Raw genomic sequence first — 17,470 nt, 5'->3', positions numbered from 1 at the left:
TTCTTCATCAGTAAAATGAGATGATGGCAACTGCCTGTCTACAAAACAGAGTAGTTGTGAGGATTATATGAGATAATAGACATTAAAATGCCATATGTTTATGAAACCTGTAAAGCACTGTATAATGTTAGGCACTGTCATTGCCACTTTTCTTGTAAATTCTGTTATGAGATAGATCCTTTTTTATGTAAAGTCATAACGAGAGAAAGAGACAGAGACAGTATGAATTCTTTGAATATGTTGAGCAAGTTTTTGATGACAACAATGATCAAATATGGAAAAAGAGTATCTTTTAAAGAATAACAACAAAGGTCTTTACTATGAGAATTAGAAAAAAAGAAAAATAGGCAACTTACAATATTTGAAAAGCTAAGGTCAAGCTTCCATATGGCTCCATTGGAATCCTAAAAAATTAAATACCTAATAGTATTTTGTTCATCGTTTTAGACTTTTATCAAATTAAAGGAATTTTTTTTATGATTTAGTTAAAGGACAAAACATACCAAAAACTTACACATATTTTAAAGTGTGATTGAAATTAAACAATAGCAACTTTCATGCATCTTAGAACACGACACAATAAATGAAGCAATCTCATAAAACTTATAGTCAATTTAACATAATAAAAATGCTAATTTGTTTTCTGTGTATAAAATACAAGTCAATTAAATATCAAAATTCAATACAAGTCAATTAAATATCAAAATTCACGAACTCTTCACTGTAGTATCAACAGTAGTCTTAATAGTACAATGGATTTACAGTGACCATAAATTATACTACTATTTTAATTTTATGTCCAAATAACTTTTTTTTTTTTCTTTTTGCGGTACACAGGCCTCTCACTGTTGCGGCCTCTCCCATTGCGGAGCACAGGCTCCGGACGCGCAGGCCCAGCGGCCATGGCTCACGGGTCCAGCCGCTCCGCAGCACATGGGATCCTCCCGGACCGGGGCACGAACCCGTGTCCCCTGCATCGGCAGGCAGACTCTCAACCACTGCGCCACCAGGGAAGCCCCAGATAACTTTTTTTAATGTATTTTTTTTAAGTCTTTATTGAATTTGTTACAGTATTGCTTCTGTTTTATGTTTTGGTTTTTTGGCCATGAGGTATGTGGTATCTTAGCTCCCCGACCAGGGATCAAACCTGCACCCCCTGCACTGGAAGGCAAAGTCTTAACCACTGGACCGCCAGGGAAGTCCCAATGTCCAGATAACTTTAAAGAGCAAAGAGAGAAGAGTGCATCTTACCTGAGACAACCAAAAGTTATTTCCAATTTCATTCATTTTTATCATAGAGAAGAGTCTGACATTCTTGTCTACTTGAAGTTCATTAATGGGCTCTATCTCTAACAATCCAGTCTCGTCTATAGTATCAGCAGTGTCTATTGTCTCAAAATCCCATATCTTAAAAAATAAGAAAATACTTTAATCAATCAGCAGTTTCTGAATGTATATTTTATAAGCCAGAAAAGGCCCCATTTTTTTTCAAGTCATTTCTTCTTCTTTCAGGAAAATAATGAGTAGCTATAAATTAAAACACCCGACAAAATCTAACCCTGGGATTTTGCTCTGAAATGGGAATAATGAATTATTATAATTTCCTTTGTATTTATGGAGATTAGTGAGAAAATACAGACCTGAATAAGAATTCTAATTTGCCCAAAGTAAACTTTATTTCAAGGTTTCTGTCAGGCCTTACTGCATATATAGCGGCCGCAAGGAATAAATGGTTCAGTCATCCACTGAGACATCATGACGAGCCTCGCCTTACATTAGATTCGTGGGCTCCTGGAGAGGGGACACAGACCTTCTTGCTTAATGATCCAAGCACTATCTTCATTATAAGCAGAGAAAAATGGATGTAGGTAATGTCTTCATGAGATAATGTTTCTCTTCCTTATCATAGATTTAGACTGTACTATTCAGATAAGGATTGTTGTTCTTGCGATAGGAGGCAAGAATAGTACCAGGGAAGGATGAGGGAGCACAGTTCCACTTTATGTGGTGAAGAGACTCGGAAGGACTTCCTCTGTGAAGTGCCAAAGCCCAGCCTGGATGGTTCTGTAGCCACATCCTGCTACGTCATCCTAGACTCAACAACTCAGACTCTGGGAGGATTGCTGGTGTCCCACAGAGTAGCATTGTGGAGGAGAGTCCCAGATCCTAGGGTCAGACTAACTCCTGGGAGTTGGAGTAGGTTTTTCCTAGAGGGTGAGAAGTAGAGATTTACAACACAGAGGACTGAAGAGATAAGGGCAGACTTTGAAAGGGGAAGCAAATTAGTGATGTCCATGAAGGGATCTTCTGTGAAGTATTTAACTTCTCTTCTCTTGAGGTTTTCCTCCACTTGGTATTTTGACGTATTTGGGGGTGACATATGCCTTGGAAGGATATTGAATATGTTGTATGACATAATAAAGGACAAAAGATTCTCAGAGCAATGAGTAAAATAGAACAAAATTAAATTTAACATGACTCAAAAAGCCAACGGTAAGAGGACAAACTGTGGAAGACATGTCTCTAATATATTGTGGGAGCCATACATAAGCTCAGTAAGTATCAGAGTAACCATACTAGTAAAAAAAAAAATAATAATAGTCTTACTTCTGATAATACTGCTTCCTAAAGAATGTCCAGAGAATACTCCCTTTTATGAATATTTTCTTATGAAAGGCCCCAGTAGAAATACGTACTGTGGGGACCACAAGGCAAATCAGAAGACTGCAGGTTTGCCAGCAACAGCAGGGTACCTACACATGGGTAGGTGGGAGAAGAGGTGTGACAACAGCCAGAAGGATGGAGATGCAGAAGCAATGTCCCAGCTTAGCCCACACTATGGGCAGGACAGTGTCCACAGGTGAGGACAAGCGAGTTCACTAGTGCACAGAGCACCAGGAAGGGAGCATCCAAAGGCAAACCCTATCAGATCACCTTTGTATTTCTAATCGGTAAACTCAGTAAAAAATTACCTAACAAATGTTTGGCCTCGTTGTCCCTAGAAAATGACCCATTCATACCAGGCATTTTGGAAGGACATCTGAGTCCACTGTTAATACTGTGCTAACATGGGACGAGGGGAAGATGGCGTAAGAATAAGACACGGAGATCACCTTCCTCCCCACAGATACACCAGAAATACATCTACATATGGAACAACTCCTACAGAACACCTACTGAACGCTGGCAGAAGACCTCAGACCTCCCAAAAGGCAAGAAACTCCCCCACGTACCTGGGTAGGGCAAAAGAAAAAAGAATAAACAGAGACAAAAGAATAGGGACAGGACCTGCACCAGTGGGAGGCAGCTGTGAATGAGGAAAAGTTTCCACACACTAGGAAGTCCCTTCGCGGGCGGAGACTGCGGGCGGCGGAGGTGGGGAGCTTCGGAGCCACGGAGGAGAGCACAGCAACAGGGGTGCGGAGGGCAAAGCGGGGAGATTCCCGCACAGAGGATCGGTGCCGACCGGCACTGACCAGCCCGAGAGGCTTGTCTGCTCACCCGCCGGGGCGGGCGGAGCTGTGCGCTGAGGCTCAGGCTTTGGTCGGAGCGCAGGGAGAGGACTGGGGTTGGCAGCGTGAACACAGCCTGAAGAGGTTAGTGCACCACGGCTAGCCGGGAGAGAGTCCGGGAAAGGCCTGGAGCTGCTGAAGAGGCAAGAGACTTTTTCTTCCCTCATTGTTTCCTGGTGCGCGAGGGGAGGGGATTAAGAGCGCTGCCTAAAGGAGCTCCAGAGACGGGCACGAGCCGCGGCTAAAAGCGCGGACCCCAGAGACAGGCATGAGACTCTAAGGCTGCTGCTGCCGCCACCAAGAAACCTGTGTGCGAGCACAGGTCACTATCCACACCCCCCTTCCAGGGAGCCTGTGCAGCCCGCCACTGCCAGGTTCCCGGGATCCAGGGACAACTTACCCGGGACAATGCACGGCGTGCCTCAGGCTGGTGCAACGTCACGCCGGCCTCTGCCGCCGCAGGCCCGCCCCGCACTCTGTACCCCTCCCTCCCCCAGGCCTGAGTGAGCCAGAGCCCCCGAAACAGCTGCTCCTTTAACCCCGTCCTGTCTGAGCGAAGAACAGACGCCCTCCTGCGACCTACACACAGAGGGGGGGCCAAATCCAAAGCTGAGCCCCGGGAGCTGTGAGAACAAAGAAGAGAAAGGGAAATCTCTCCCAGCAGCCTCAGAAGCAGCGGATTAAAGCTCCACAATCAACTTGATATACCCAGCATCTGTGGAATACCTGAATAGACAACGAATCATCTGAAATTGAGGAGGTGGACTTCGAGAGCAAGATTTATGATTTTTTCCCCTTTTCCTCTTTTTGTGAGTGTGTATGTGTATGCTTCTGTATGAGATTTTGTCTGTATAGCTTTGCTTCCAAAATTTGTCCTAAGGTTCTATCCGTCCGTTTTTTTAAAAATTCTTTTTCTTAATAATTATTTTTTAATTTAATAACTTTATTACATTTTACTTTATTTTATTTTACTTTACCTTCTTTCTTTTCCTTCCTTCCCTCCTTCCTTCCTTCCTTCCACCGTCCCTCCCTCCCTCCTTTCTTTCCTTCTTTCCTTTCTTCCTTCCTTCCTTTCTTCTTTCTTCCTACTTCTACTAATTCTTTCTCTCTAATTTTTCTCCCTTTTATTTTGAGCCGTGTGGATGAAAGGCTCTTGGTGCTGCAGCCAGGAGTCAGTGCTGTGCCTCTGAGGTGGGACAGCCAACTTCAGGACACTGGTCAACAAGAGACCTCCCAGCTCCACATAATATCAAATGGCAAAAATCTCCCAGAGATCTCCATCTCAACGCCAGCACCCAGCTTCACTCAACGACCAGCAAGCTACAGTGCTGGACACCCTATGCCAGCAAAACAAGAACACAATCCCACCCATAAGCAGAGGGGCTGCCTAAAATCATAATAAGTCCACAGACACCCCAAAACACACCACCAGACGTGGACCTGCCCACCAGAGAGACAAGATCCAGCCTCATCAACCAGAACACAGGCACTAGTTCGCTCCACCAGGAAGCCTAGACAACCCACTGAACTAACCTTAGTCACTGGGGACAGACACCAAAAACAACGGGAGCTACGAACCTGCAGCCTGCAAAAAGGAGACCCCAAACACAGTAAGATAAGCAAAATGAGAAGACAGAAAAACACACTGCAGATGAAGGAGCAAGATAAAAACCCACCAGACCTAACAAATGAAGAGGAAATAGGCAGTCTACCTGAAAAAGAAGTCAGAATAATGATAGTAAAGATGATCCAAAATCGTGGAATAGAATAGACAAAATGCAAGAAACATTTAACAAGGACCTAGAAGAACTAAAGATGAAACAAACAACGATGAACAACACAATAAATGAAATGAAAAATTATCTAGATGGGATCAATACCAGAAAAACTGAGGCAGAAGAACGGATAAGTGACCTGGAAGATAAAATAGTGGAAATAACTAATGCAGAGCAGAAAAAAGAAAAAAGAATGAAAAGAACTGAGGACAGTCTCAGAGACCCCTGGGACAACATTAAACGCACCAACATTCGAATTATAGGGGTTCCAGAAGAAGAAGAGAAAAAGAAAGGGACTGAGAAAATATTTGAAGAGATTATAGTTGAAAACTTCCCTAATATGGGAAAGGAAATAGTTAATTAAGTCCAGGAAGCACAGAGAGTCCCATACAGGATAAATCCAAGGAGAAATATACCAAGACACATATTAACCAAACTGTCAAAAATTAAATACAAAGAAAGCATATTAAAAGCAGCAAGGGAAAAACAACAAATAACACACAAGGGAATCACCATAAGGTTAACAGCTGATCTCTCAGCAGAAACTCTGCAAGCCAGAAGGGACTGGCAGGACATATTTAAAGTGATGAAGGAGAAAAACCTGCAACCAAAATTACTCTACCCAGCAAGGATCTCATTCAGATTTGATGGAGAAATTAAAACCTTTACAGACAAGCAAAAGCTGAGAGAGTTCAGCACCACCAAACCAGCTTCACAACAAATGCTAAAGGAACTTCTCTAGGCAAGAAACACAAGAGAAGGAAAAGACCTACAATAACGAACCCAAAACAATTTAGAAAATGAGAATAGGAACATACATATCGATAATTACCTTAAATGTAAATGGACTAAATGCTCCCACCAGAAGACATAGATTGGCTGAATGGATACAAAAACAAGACCCATATATATGCTGTCTACAAGAGACCCAATTCAGACCTAGAGACACATACAGACTGAAAGTAAAGGGATGGAAAAAGATATTCCATGCAAATGGAAACCAAAAGAAAGCTGGAGTAGCAATTCTCATATCAGACAAAATAGATTTTAAAATAAAGACTATTATAAGAGACAAAGAAGGACACTACATAATGATCAAGGGATCAATCCAAGAAGAAGATATAACAATTGTAAATATTTATGCACCCAAGATAGGAGCACCTCAATACATAAGGCAAATACTAACAGCCATAAAAGGGGAAATCGACAGTAACACATTCAAAGTAGGGGACTTTAACACCCCACTTTCACCAATGGACAGATCATCCAAAATGAAAATAAATAGGAAACACAAGCTTTAAGTAATACATTAAACAAGATGGACTTAATTGATATTTATAGGACACTCCATCCAAAAACAACAGAATACACATTTTTCTCAAGTGCTCATGGAACATTCTCCAGGATAGATCATATCTTGGGTCACAAATCAAGCCTTGGTAAATTTAAGAAAACTGAAATTGTATCAAGTATCTTTTCTGACCACAATGCTATGAGACTAGATATCAATTACAGGAAAAGATCTGTAAAAAATACAAACACATGGAGGCTAAACAATACACTACTTAATAACTAAGTAATCACTGAAGAAATCAAAGAGGAAATTAAAAAATACCTAGAAACAAATGACAATGGAGACACGATGACCCAAAACCTATGGGATGCAGCAAAAGCAGTTCTAAGAGGGAAGTTTATAGCAATACAAGCCCACCTTAACAAACAGGAAACGTCTCGAATAAACAACCTAACCTTGCACCTAAAGCAATTAGAAAAAGAAAAACAAAAAAAATCCCAAAGTTAGCAGAAGGAAAGAAATCATAAAGATCAGGGTAGAAATAAATGAAATAGAAACAAAGAAAACAATTACAAAGATCAATAAAACTAAAAGCTGGTTCTTTCAGAAGATAAACAAAATTGATAAACCATTAGCCAGACTCAACAAGAAAAAAAGGGAGAAGACTCAAATCAATAGAAATAGAAATGAAAAAGGAGAAGTAACAACAGACACTGCAGAAATACAAAAGATCATGAGAGATTACTACAAGCAACTCTATGCCAATAAAATGGACAACCTGGAAGAAATGGACAAATTCTTAGAAATGCATAACCTGCCGAGACTGAATCAGGAAGAAATAGAAAATATGAACAGACCAATCACAAGCACTGAAATTGAAACTGTGATTAACACTCTTGCAACAAACAAAAGCCCAGGATCAGATGGCTTCACAAGCAAATTCTATCAAACATTTAGAGAAGAGCTAACACCTGTCCTTCTCAAACTCTTCCAAAATATAGCAGAGGGAGGAACACTCCCAAATTCATTCTACGAGGCCACCATCACCCTGATACCAAATCCAGACAAGGATGTCACAAAGAAAGAAAACTACAGGCCAATATCACTGATGAACATAGATGCAAAAACCCTCAACAAAATACTAGCAAACAGAATCCAACAGCACATTAAAAGGATCATACACCATGATCAAGTGGGGTTTATTCCAGGAATGCAAGGATTCTTCAGTATACACAAATCTATCAATGTGATAAACCATATTAACAAATTGAAGGAGAAAAACCATATGATCATCTCAATAGATGCAGAGAAAGCTTTCGACAAAATTCAACACGGATTTATGATAAAAACCCTCCAGAAAGTAGGCATAGAGGGAACTTTCCTCAACATAATAAAGGCCATATATGACACACCACAGCCAACATCATCCTCAATGGTGAAAAACTGAAAGCATTTCCACTAAGATCAGGAACAAGACAAGGTTGGCCACTCTCCACACTCTTATTCAACATAGTTTTGGAAATTTTAGCCACAGCAATCAGAGAAGAAAAGGAAATAAAAGGAATCCAAATCAGAAAAGAAGAAGTAAAGCTGTCACTGTTTGCAGATGACATGATACTATACATAGAGAATCCTAAAGATGCTACCAGAAAACTACTAGAGCTAATCAATGAATTTGGTAAAGTAGCAGGATACAATTTAATGCACAGAGGTCTCTGGCATTCCTATACACTAATGATGAAAACTCTGACAGTGAAATCAAGAAAACACTCGCATTTACCACTGCAACAAAAAGAATAAAATATCTAGGAATAAACCTACCTAAGGAGACAAAAGACCTGTATGCAGAAAATTATAAGACACTGGTGAAAGATATTAAAGATGATACAAATAGATGGAGAGATATACCATGTTCTTGGATTGGAAGAATCAACATTGTGAAAATGACTCTACTACCCAAAGCAACCTACAGATTCAATGCAATCCCTATCAAACTACCACTGGCATTTTTCACAGAACTAGAACAAAAAATTTCACAATTTGTATGGAAACACAAAAGACCCCGAATAGCCAAAGCAATCTTGAGAACGAAAAACGGAGCTGGAGGAATCAGGCTCCCTGACTTCAGACTATACTACAAAGCTACAGTAATCAAGACAGTATGGTACTGGCACAAAAACAGAAAGATAGATCAATGGAACAGGATAGAAAGCCCAGAGATAAACCCACACACATATGGTCACCTTGCAAATGAAGCAACTGACAAAGGATTAATCTCCAAAATTTATAAGCAGCTCATGCAGCTCAATAACAAAAAAACAAACAACCCAATCCAAAAATGGGCAGAAGACCTCAATAGACATTTCTCCAAAGAAGATATACAGACTGCCAACAAACACATGAAAGAATGCGCAACATCATTAATCATTAGAGAAATGCAAATCAAAACTACAATGAGATATCATCTCACACCAGTCAGAATGGCCATCATCAAAAAATCTAGAAACAATAAATGCTGGAGAGGGTGTGGAGAAAAGGGAACACTCTTGCACTGCTGGTGGGAATGTGAATTGGTACAGCCACTATGGAGAACAGTATGGAGGTTCCTTAAAAAACTAAAAATAGAACTACCATATGACCCAGCAATCTCACTACTGGGCATATACCCTGAGAAAACCATAATTCAAAAAGAGTCATGTACCAAAATGTTCATTGCACCTCTATTTTCAATAGCCCAGAGATGGAAACAACCTAAGTGCCCATCATCGGATGAATGGATAAAGAAGATGTGGCACATATATACAATGGAATATTACTCAGCCATAAAATGAAATGAAATTGAGCTATTTGTAATGAGGTGGATAGACCTAGAGTCTGTCATACAGAGTGAAGGAAGTCAGAAAGAGAAAGACAAATACCATATGCTAACACATATATATGGAATTTAAGACAAGCAATGTCATGAAGAACCTGGGGTTAAGACAGGAAAAAGACACAGACCTACTAGAGAACGGACTTGAGGATATGGGCAGGGGGAAGGGTGAGCTGTGACAAAGCGAGAGAGAGGCATGGACATATATACACTACCAAATGTAAGGTAGATAGCTAGTGGGAAGCAGCCGCATATCACAGGGAGATCAGCTCGGTACTTTGTGACCGCCTGGAGGGGTGGGATAGGGAGGGTGGGAGGGAGGGAGACGCAAGAGGGAAGAGATATGGGAACATATGTATATGTATAACTGATTCACGTTGTTATAAAGCAGAAACTAACACACCATTGTAAAGCAATTATACGCCAATAAAGATGTTAAAAAAATACATAAAATAAAAACAAATTGATATCTAAAGAAAAAAAATATTGTGCTAACATGGATATTCATTTTCCGAAGCTACTATTGATATATCAACAGAATCAAAATAACAAAAGGTCCCCTCAGAAAACTTCAGTGCCAAGATGTAAATGAATTTTGACTAGAATTTAAATATTTACCACAAGAGAAGCATTATTTAAAATGAGGTGGCCCTAGGAGTAAATGACCACTGATCTCCTTCATCAAGTGACCTTAGTGAGAAATAAAAATCTGATAAAACCCACAGGGTGATCTGCAAGGTTTTGATGTGGGCGCTACTGTCCAAGTGTAAAGAAAACTTACCCTAACACATCCATCTGACCCGATGGTGATGACTTCACCCTCGTCCAGCATTATCTGGTTAATGGGACCCTGGTGACAAGTCTTGCCTGCAGCTCGACTCAGCTCGACTTTGATGTGGCCACCTTCCCAAAGCAGCATGTTGCCCCATTCTGATCCTGAGAGCACCTGGCAGGTGTGCGGAAAGGAAAGAACGTGCATGAAGACAGACAAACGTGTATATATGCTTCAAAGAGCTGGTGAGACTTGTTTCTAAAGATTTTTCTTGGTTATGAAAGTAAAATTTTTTTTAATTTTTAAAATAATAAAATACAGCTATGAAAATTCACTACCCCAGAAACAACCACTTGTCACATTTTGACATATTTGCTCCTAGCGTTATATATAGTTTTACCTCATTGTGTATGTTGGTTAATTTTTCAAACATATCGGCAGTAGATTTCTTTGTACATCTCTTAAGGACACAACCCAGGAGTGGAATTACCAGGTCAAAATTTAGAGACATGTTTAAAGTCCTTGATAGATGAAATTCTACTTTTTAAGAGTGATGATATCAAATGTTATGTTTGATAATTGTGAGGTCAGTACTGAACTCAGCAAATTATAGCAGAATATAATTCAATTTCAAATAAGGATGATCATCTAGAACCACTTCACATTAATGCACTTAATCCAGTACTTCCCAAAGTATGTACCACCAAACACTAGTTCTTAAGATGTTTAACTAATAAGTAATACTAATTGAGGATTGACTCCATGCCAAGCAGTGCTTGAGCACTTAACATATGTTGTTATTTAATCCTAAAAACCATATGAACTAGGTACATTTACCAAGGATACCATGTGCTGTTGTACAGGTTGGGTACTTTATTTTCCCACAAGAGACAGTTTTTCTCATTTGCACAAAGGAACCATCTGGGCTGATGATGGAAGTCCTGACTATTACTCTCCCCATTTTATAAAGTAAAAAAACTGAAGCACAGAACAGTTAAGTACGTTGCCCAAAATTACTCAGAGGAGTCAGGGTTCTAAACCACGCGCTGTGGCTCAAAACCTCCCATTCCAACTAATGCTGCCTCAAAAGACACATGCTAGGAAAAACAAAGTCAAACAAGTTTCTTTTCTCTAGGACCCCTTGGAAGCGTTTTTTTCTTTTTTTAAAAATTAATTAATTAATTAATTTTTGGCTGTGTTGGGTCCCCGTTTCTGTGCGAGGGCTTTCTCCGGTTGTGGCAAGCGGGGGCCATTCTTCATCGAGGTGCGCGGGCCTCTCACTATCGCGGCCTCTCTTGTTGCGGAGCACAGGCTCCAGACGCGCAGGCTCAGCAGTTGTGGCTCACGGGCCCAGTCGCTCCGCGGCATGTGGGATCCTCCCAGACCAGGGCTCGAACCCGTGTCCCCTGTATTAGCAGGTAGACTCTCAACCACTACCAGGGAAGCCCCCCTTGGAAGCTTTAATACAGAAGTGTTCACTGGGAATCACCATGAGAAATTTCTAGCTGCAAAGGAATTTGACCAGGAAAGTCTTCTCATAGAGTTTCTGTGCGAAAGAATGTTGCAGGCGATGCCCTTTGGGGAACTCTGATCTAATTCTTGCCTGCCTGCTCGAGGACTCTGCAGCCCCATTTTCCTCTCACCTAGAGGAACTTATGACCTGGCTCAGTCTTTTCTACTTCTCCAGTCTACCTATGCTTATCTATTCTACCTATTCTACCTATTAAGCCTCAGCCCACTTGTCTTTACTTAGACTTCTTTTTTTCTGTCCAGTAACTAAAACCAAAAGTCACCAAAGCCTATAAGGCATTTCTTTCTGAAATGTCACTCATGTCTAGCTTCCCTCTTCCATTTGTCCTGAGTAGAGTCCAGACTCTCATTATCTCTTCTTACATAAAAGCAGTATCTTCCTTCTGAGCTCATCTCCTTGACTCCACATTTCCCTTCTAATATGCTTGGCATTTGTGGCCAAATTTATATATAACTTCTTTCATTTGCAACTCTACTCTTCCAGAACCTAATAGTTCCGCCTGGCTGTTCCAGTCCTCATTCACTAGGGCCCCACCATACTTCTCAATCTCATTTCCCACTCCTTCCCAACATGAGTACTCCAATTAATCCTCTAAATATGTAATATTTACTCCTAACTCTAAATATTTCCTTTTGTGGCTCTTTCATTTAAAATGGGTTCTTTTCTCCCCTACCTCTACACAAACTCTTCTGAACCTTTTTCAGATATATCTCATACCATGTTTTTAATGATCTTTAGCTTAATTCTTACAGAATTTGAAGCTGGAATGATTTATTATCATCTTATAGGTTTGGATATATAATTTATAATTTAGCCAGCACCCAAGCCTTTTTATTTCCTACCATACACCATGATTTCAAATTAAGAATATTCCACTAGGCAATCACTAGACCATTTGGTTCCTCAGAGTAATATTTGTATGTTGGCATTTACTTATAACTGAGATGACCACAAATAATACTATATAACTCATCCTAATAGGAAGCCTTATACAATATTAATGGAGAACTGATCCTATAGGCAATATGTCTATAAATTTTATAAGAAAAAGAAACTAACAGATTAAAATTGCAGTGTTGTAGATGTCACTATACAGTGGCTCAATCTTCCTGAACAATAATTTGGTAATAAAAGCAAAAGCCACAAGACTGTATATAACCTTTGACCCAGTAAGTCTTCTTGGAAGATCATGGCAAAGAAGAGAGAAGGGAAAGATAAACACTATAAACGTTGCAACTCCATGACATAGTTAAAAGTGACCAGTACTATGTGAATATATGAAAATGCTCACATACTTTATATGTGTATATAATATTTAGTAAAGACAAAATGATATGTACATGTGGATTATGAAAATTTCACAGAATTAAAATTGATAATCTGAAAAGGTAAAATTAAAAGCTCATTATATTTGCAATTATAGTATCTGTTATTGCCAATACTGGCAGTGCTTTTTAGACTGCTTTCATATATATATATCACTTCACTTCATTTCAATAATTTCATTATTGTAGAATAGTAGCTGTACTCACCTTCCCATCTGGGAGCTCCATGTAACCTTCTATATCATTAGTGGCTGTTTTGCCAAATCGACCCAATGAACCCTGAAGCTTGAGGCCAGTGAATGTTAGAGCCATTTCCCAGAACCTGCCAACAAATAAGAGCCTGAATGTACCTCAAAGAAATTTTATTAATTTTAATATCACCCAAACACTTACATATTTCATAGTCACATATTATTTCATTTATCCATTCATTCAGTTAAAATGTATTAAGTATCAACTACCTGTCAGGCAAAGTTCTAGGCAATATGAATTCGGCATCGAGCAAAATAGTCCAAAAAGAAAAAATCCCATGCCTTTGCAGATCTTACATTTTAGAGTTGTGTTCTCCTATGCAATAGCCACACGTTTGACTATTTTAATTTAGACTTAAAGTAATTAACATTAAATAAAATTTAAACATCAGTGTTTCATTCAGACTGACCAGTTTCAAGAATTCAATAGCTACATGTGGCTACTGTCTACTAGATTGGCCAGCACAGAACACTCCCACCCTAGCAGAAAGTTCTACTGCATAGTACCACTTTAGAGGATATAAAAGTTTTCCAAAAGTTCTAATTTACTTGTTGTGTAACTTTGAGTGATTTTCTTGATCACATTGTACTTTCATTCGCTCATGTGTAAACTGAGAATATTATTTGCACCAACCTCATGAAATTGTTGAAAAACTCTTTTAGAACAGTGCCTAGCACATAAAGTCAATAAATGTTAAGTTACTAATATTTTCTTATTCATAATCTAAACAAATGAATAGTCAGAATGATGAAAAACCATGTAGAAAAATGAAAGAATCTGGCCTACCAACTGGATGTAGAATAGATAATGGACAGTATCAACAAGCCAATAATATAAAGCCAAGAGCCTAAATGACCAACACCCTTCTCCAAGGCTGTTGTAGGTCCCCTGATCATGTTTCCATTTCCTCTGTTTCTTTTACAGCACACCACACATGAAATTGTTCAAGGTCTATCTTTCCCCAAAGACATAGTACATAGAAAATATGCACTCTAGTAAACAATGGAAAAATTAGAATTTTTTAACCTATAGCCAGCAGAGAGTTAGTTGACAATTCCAAGATTTAAAAATCTGTTCAATTATTCTATATTTCAAAAGGACCAGACTTAAATTGTAATGAAAAGAATTTAAGATAGATTAAAAAACCTTTCTCATAAAGAGACACTGGGAATCAAGTTAAGGGCAGCTCAAGAGTAGTGCTAGAAAGTTGTTAAATAAAGGACAAAATCAATTCCATCCTGAACAAAGAACAAAGGGTATAATATAGTGGAAAACACCCAGAGACCTGAGATCAAGAGTAGGCTCTGTTACCATTTAGTATTGAGGGTCCTGCATCAGGAATGGTTCTGTTATAATTCTTATTCTACAAGTGAAGACTGAGTTCAGAGACATCAAGATGACTTATCCATCTCACAGTATCACTACAACACATTGAACAGTGGATATGAAAGTTCAATATGAACTTGGACACAGCACGCCAATGTTACTAAGACATTATACAAACTCTCTTAGGAAGTGAAGCCTACAAGAAGGCAGCAAGCAAAATTCAAAAGCCCTTCTTTTATCTATGCTGTTTTCAGTAATAAAATCTCCATACCCAACTAGAAAAGCTGCACTACAGTTAGTTTTTTAAATAACGCATTTAAAAATTATCCTAATGTTAACAACATCAGCAAAAATGTCTCCAGCTGGTCAATCCTCTTAGAAAAGACCCTAACAATAAATGACTAGCACCTGTATCAGTCACGCAACCTACTTGATGTGGCCGGATCCCGATGTAGTAAGCTGCTCGTCATCTTCAGGATTGAAAGTAACCTTGAACACTTCCTGGGAAAAAGCTTTTGTCCTCAGTAGGGGCTGCTCTTCTTTCCAATTCCAGATTGTCAGTGTGTAGTCAGGGCTACCACCAACAGAGGCCAGCAAGGTACCATCGCAGTTAAAGTCTACATATGCATAGGCCAGATCAGTCCCATCTGAAAGGATGAAAAGATGAATGCAAGTCTAATGAACACGGACAGCACTTACTTTTCAAAAGTGTATTATTTAAATTAAAAAAAGGAGAGAGGGCTTCCCTGGTGGCGCAGTGGTTGAGAGTCCGCCTGCCGATGCAGGGGGCGCAGGTTCGTGCCCCGGTCCGGGAAGATCCCACGTGCCGCGGAGCAAAAGGCCCGTGAGCCATGGCCACTGGGCCTGCGCGTCCGGAGCCTCTGCTCTGCGGCGGGAGAGGCCACGGCAGTGAGAGGCCCGTGTACCACAAATAAATAAATAAATAAAATTTTAAAAAGAGAGAGAGAGCACCCTTAGTGGTGTGCATTGGTGGAAGAATGCCAAGACTCCCCTAAAGAAACAATTCCAAAATCACTCATCACCCTTGGCTGTAGAATGAACTACATGATGTGGGGGGAGAGGGGGAGGGTGAAGAAATCTTAATCACACTTTGCATGAGAAAAACACTTTGAGAATACATTCTACTTTATGAAGCGGGGAAGGGTGACACAAAAGCATATTAGACGGCAGAGAGAAATCAATTTAAAATCTGTCACTGAAAATTTCACGAAATAAAAATTGATGACTTCAGGTTTCTGGTTATGCGTGTGAGGAGCTAAGAAATCACCATTCCATCCTAACAACAAGTAAAAAGCTGAACAGACTGAAAAATCAACAGCTCTTCTTGGATCTATACGAGAAGAAAGGAACCAGGGCAAACCTCTGCCCCCAAGAATGGAGAGACCACCAGGTAAATACAGGGATTTGCAACTCACCAGAGCAGAGGCTTCCAAGCAGCAACAGCCAGAACAGCTCAAGGAACCACTGCCGGTGAAGTAAAACATGAACTCTAACTGACGAATTGCTGGAGGCTCAGTGTGGACAAGTCTGAGAATTAAAAACTCCAGGGGGACCCAGTCATAAGGTGGCCCCAACAATATTGTGAGATTTACCTCCAGAAGTTGACCAGATTCCTAAAGTAAAAACATCTAGAAAAATTCCCCCAGGCTTCCAACAGAAAGAGGGGGAAAGGAACCATTTTGAAATACCCGAGAGCCTCTGTTCTTCTTAATAAGGTCTGCCCTCAGGGGAAACTAATTAACCAGAGCCTGACGGTTGGAATGTTATCAGAGCTTAACTGACCTGGAGAAGGAAATATCCAACCCAGCCCACTCTAGCCATCCTGTCCTACCTAAGAGGGGAGAAAAATGCTGAGAAACATTTGTGAAGTTCACAGTCCAGAGGCATAGGCTCACCAAAAAACTGAGACCTAATCCCAGGACTAGAGAATGCTTCCCCTGCCCCACACCTTACCACCAGGTGACTAAAGTCCTATTTAAGGCAGTTCTTTTTACCCAGTACATCATGTCTGGCTACCCAGAAAAAATTACAAGGCATACCAAAAAGCAAAAAAAGACAGTTTGAAGACACAAAGCATGCAGCACAACCAGACATGGCAAAGATGTTGGAATTATCATATTGGGAATTTAAAACAACTATAATTAATATGCTAAGGGCTCTAACAGATAAAGTAGACAACATATAAGAGCAGATAGGCAATGTCAGCAGAGAGATGGAAATCCTAAGGAAAGAACCAAAAAGAAATGCTAGAGATAAAAAAAAAACACTAACACAAATGAAGAATGCGTTTGATGGGCTCATTACTAGATTGGACACAGCTGAGGAAAGACTCTTAGCTACAGGATATCTCAATAGAATCTTCAAAAACCAAAAAGCAAAGAGAACAAAGACTGATAAAAACAGAACAGAATATCCAAGGGCTGTGGGACAAATACAAAAGGTGTAATGTATGTGTGGTGGGAATACCAGAAGAAGAAAGAGGAACATAAGAAATATTTAAACCAATAATGACTGAGAAATTTCCCAAATTAATGTCACACACCAAACCATGGATCCAGGAAGCTCAGAGCTCACCAACCAGGATAAATGCCCAGAAACACTACAGAAAATGAAAGATAAAGAAAAAAAAAATACTGGGGAAAAAAGAAAAAGAGGGGGGACAAAAATCTTACCTAAAAAACACTAACCTAGAATTCTGCGCCCTGAAAAATTATCCTTCAAGGGTGACAGATAGGGCTTCCCCGGTGGTTGAGAGTCCGCCTGCCGATGCAGGGACGAGGGTTCGTGCCG

General features: G+C 39.9%; 1 protein-coding gene across 1 annotated transcript in view; it reads right to left on the bottom strand.

Moving 5' to 3' along the window:
- CFAP44 (cilia and flagella associated protein 44) overlaps nucleotides 1-17,470 on the bottom strand; it is a 132,393-nt gene that overhangs the window by 94,595 nt on the left and 20,328 nt on the right. Inside the window, exons 7-11 of the mRNA XM_060149045.1 lie at nucleotides 15,090-15,306; nucleotides 13,289-13,403; nucleotides 10,235-10,399; nucleotides 1,252-1,407; nucleotides 357-404 (exon numbers count right to left, since the gene is read on the bottom strand). Of these exons, the coding sequence (XP_060005028.1) occupies nucleotides 357-404; nucleotides 1,252-1,407; nucleotides 10,235-10,399; nucleotides 13,289-13,403; nucleotides 15,090-15,306 (701 nt within the window). The remainder of the gene's footprint in view (nucleotides 1-356; nucleotides 405-1,251; nucleotides 1,408-10,234; nucleotides 10,400-13,288; nucleotides 13,404-15,089; nucleotides 15,307-17,470) is intronic.

This window comes from Lagenorhynchus albirostris, chromosome 5 (assembly GCF_949774975.1).
Source record: "Lagenorhynchus albirostris chromosome 5, mLagAlb1.1, whole genome shotgun sequence".
Classification (NCBI taxonomy): domain Eukaryota; kingdom Metazoa; phylum Chordata; class Mammalia; order Artiodactyla; family Delphinidae; genus Lagenorhynchus; species Lagenorhynchus albirostris.
The sequence above is the reverse complement of the archived record's forward strand: the minus strand, read 5'-3'. Positions and strand labels throughout refer to the sequence as shown.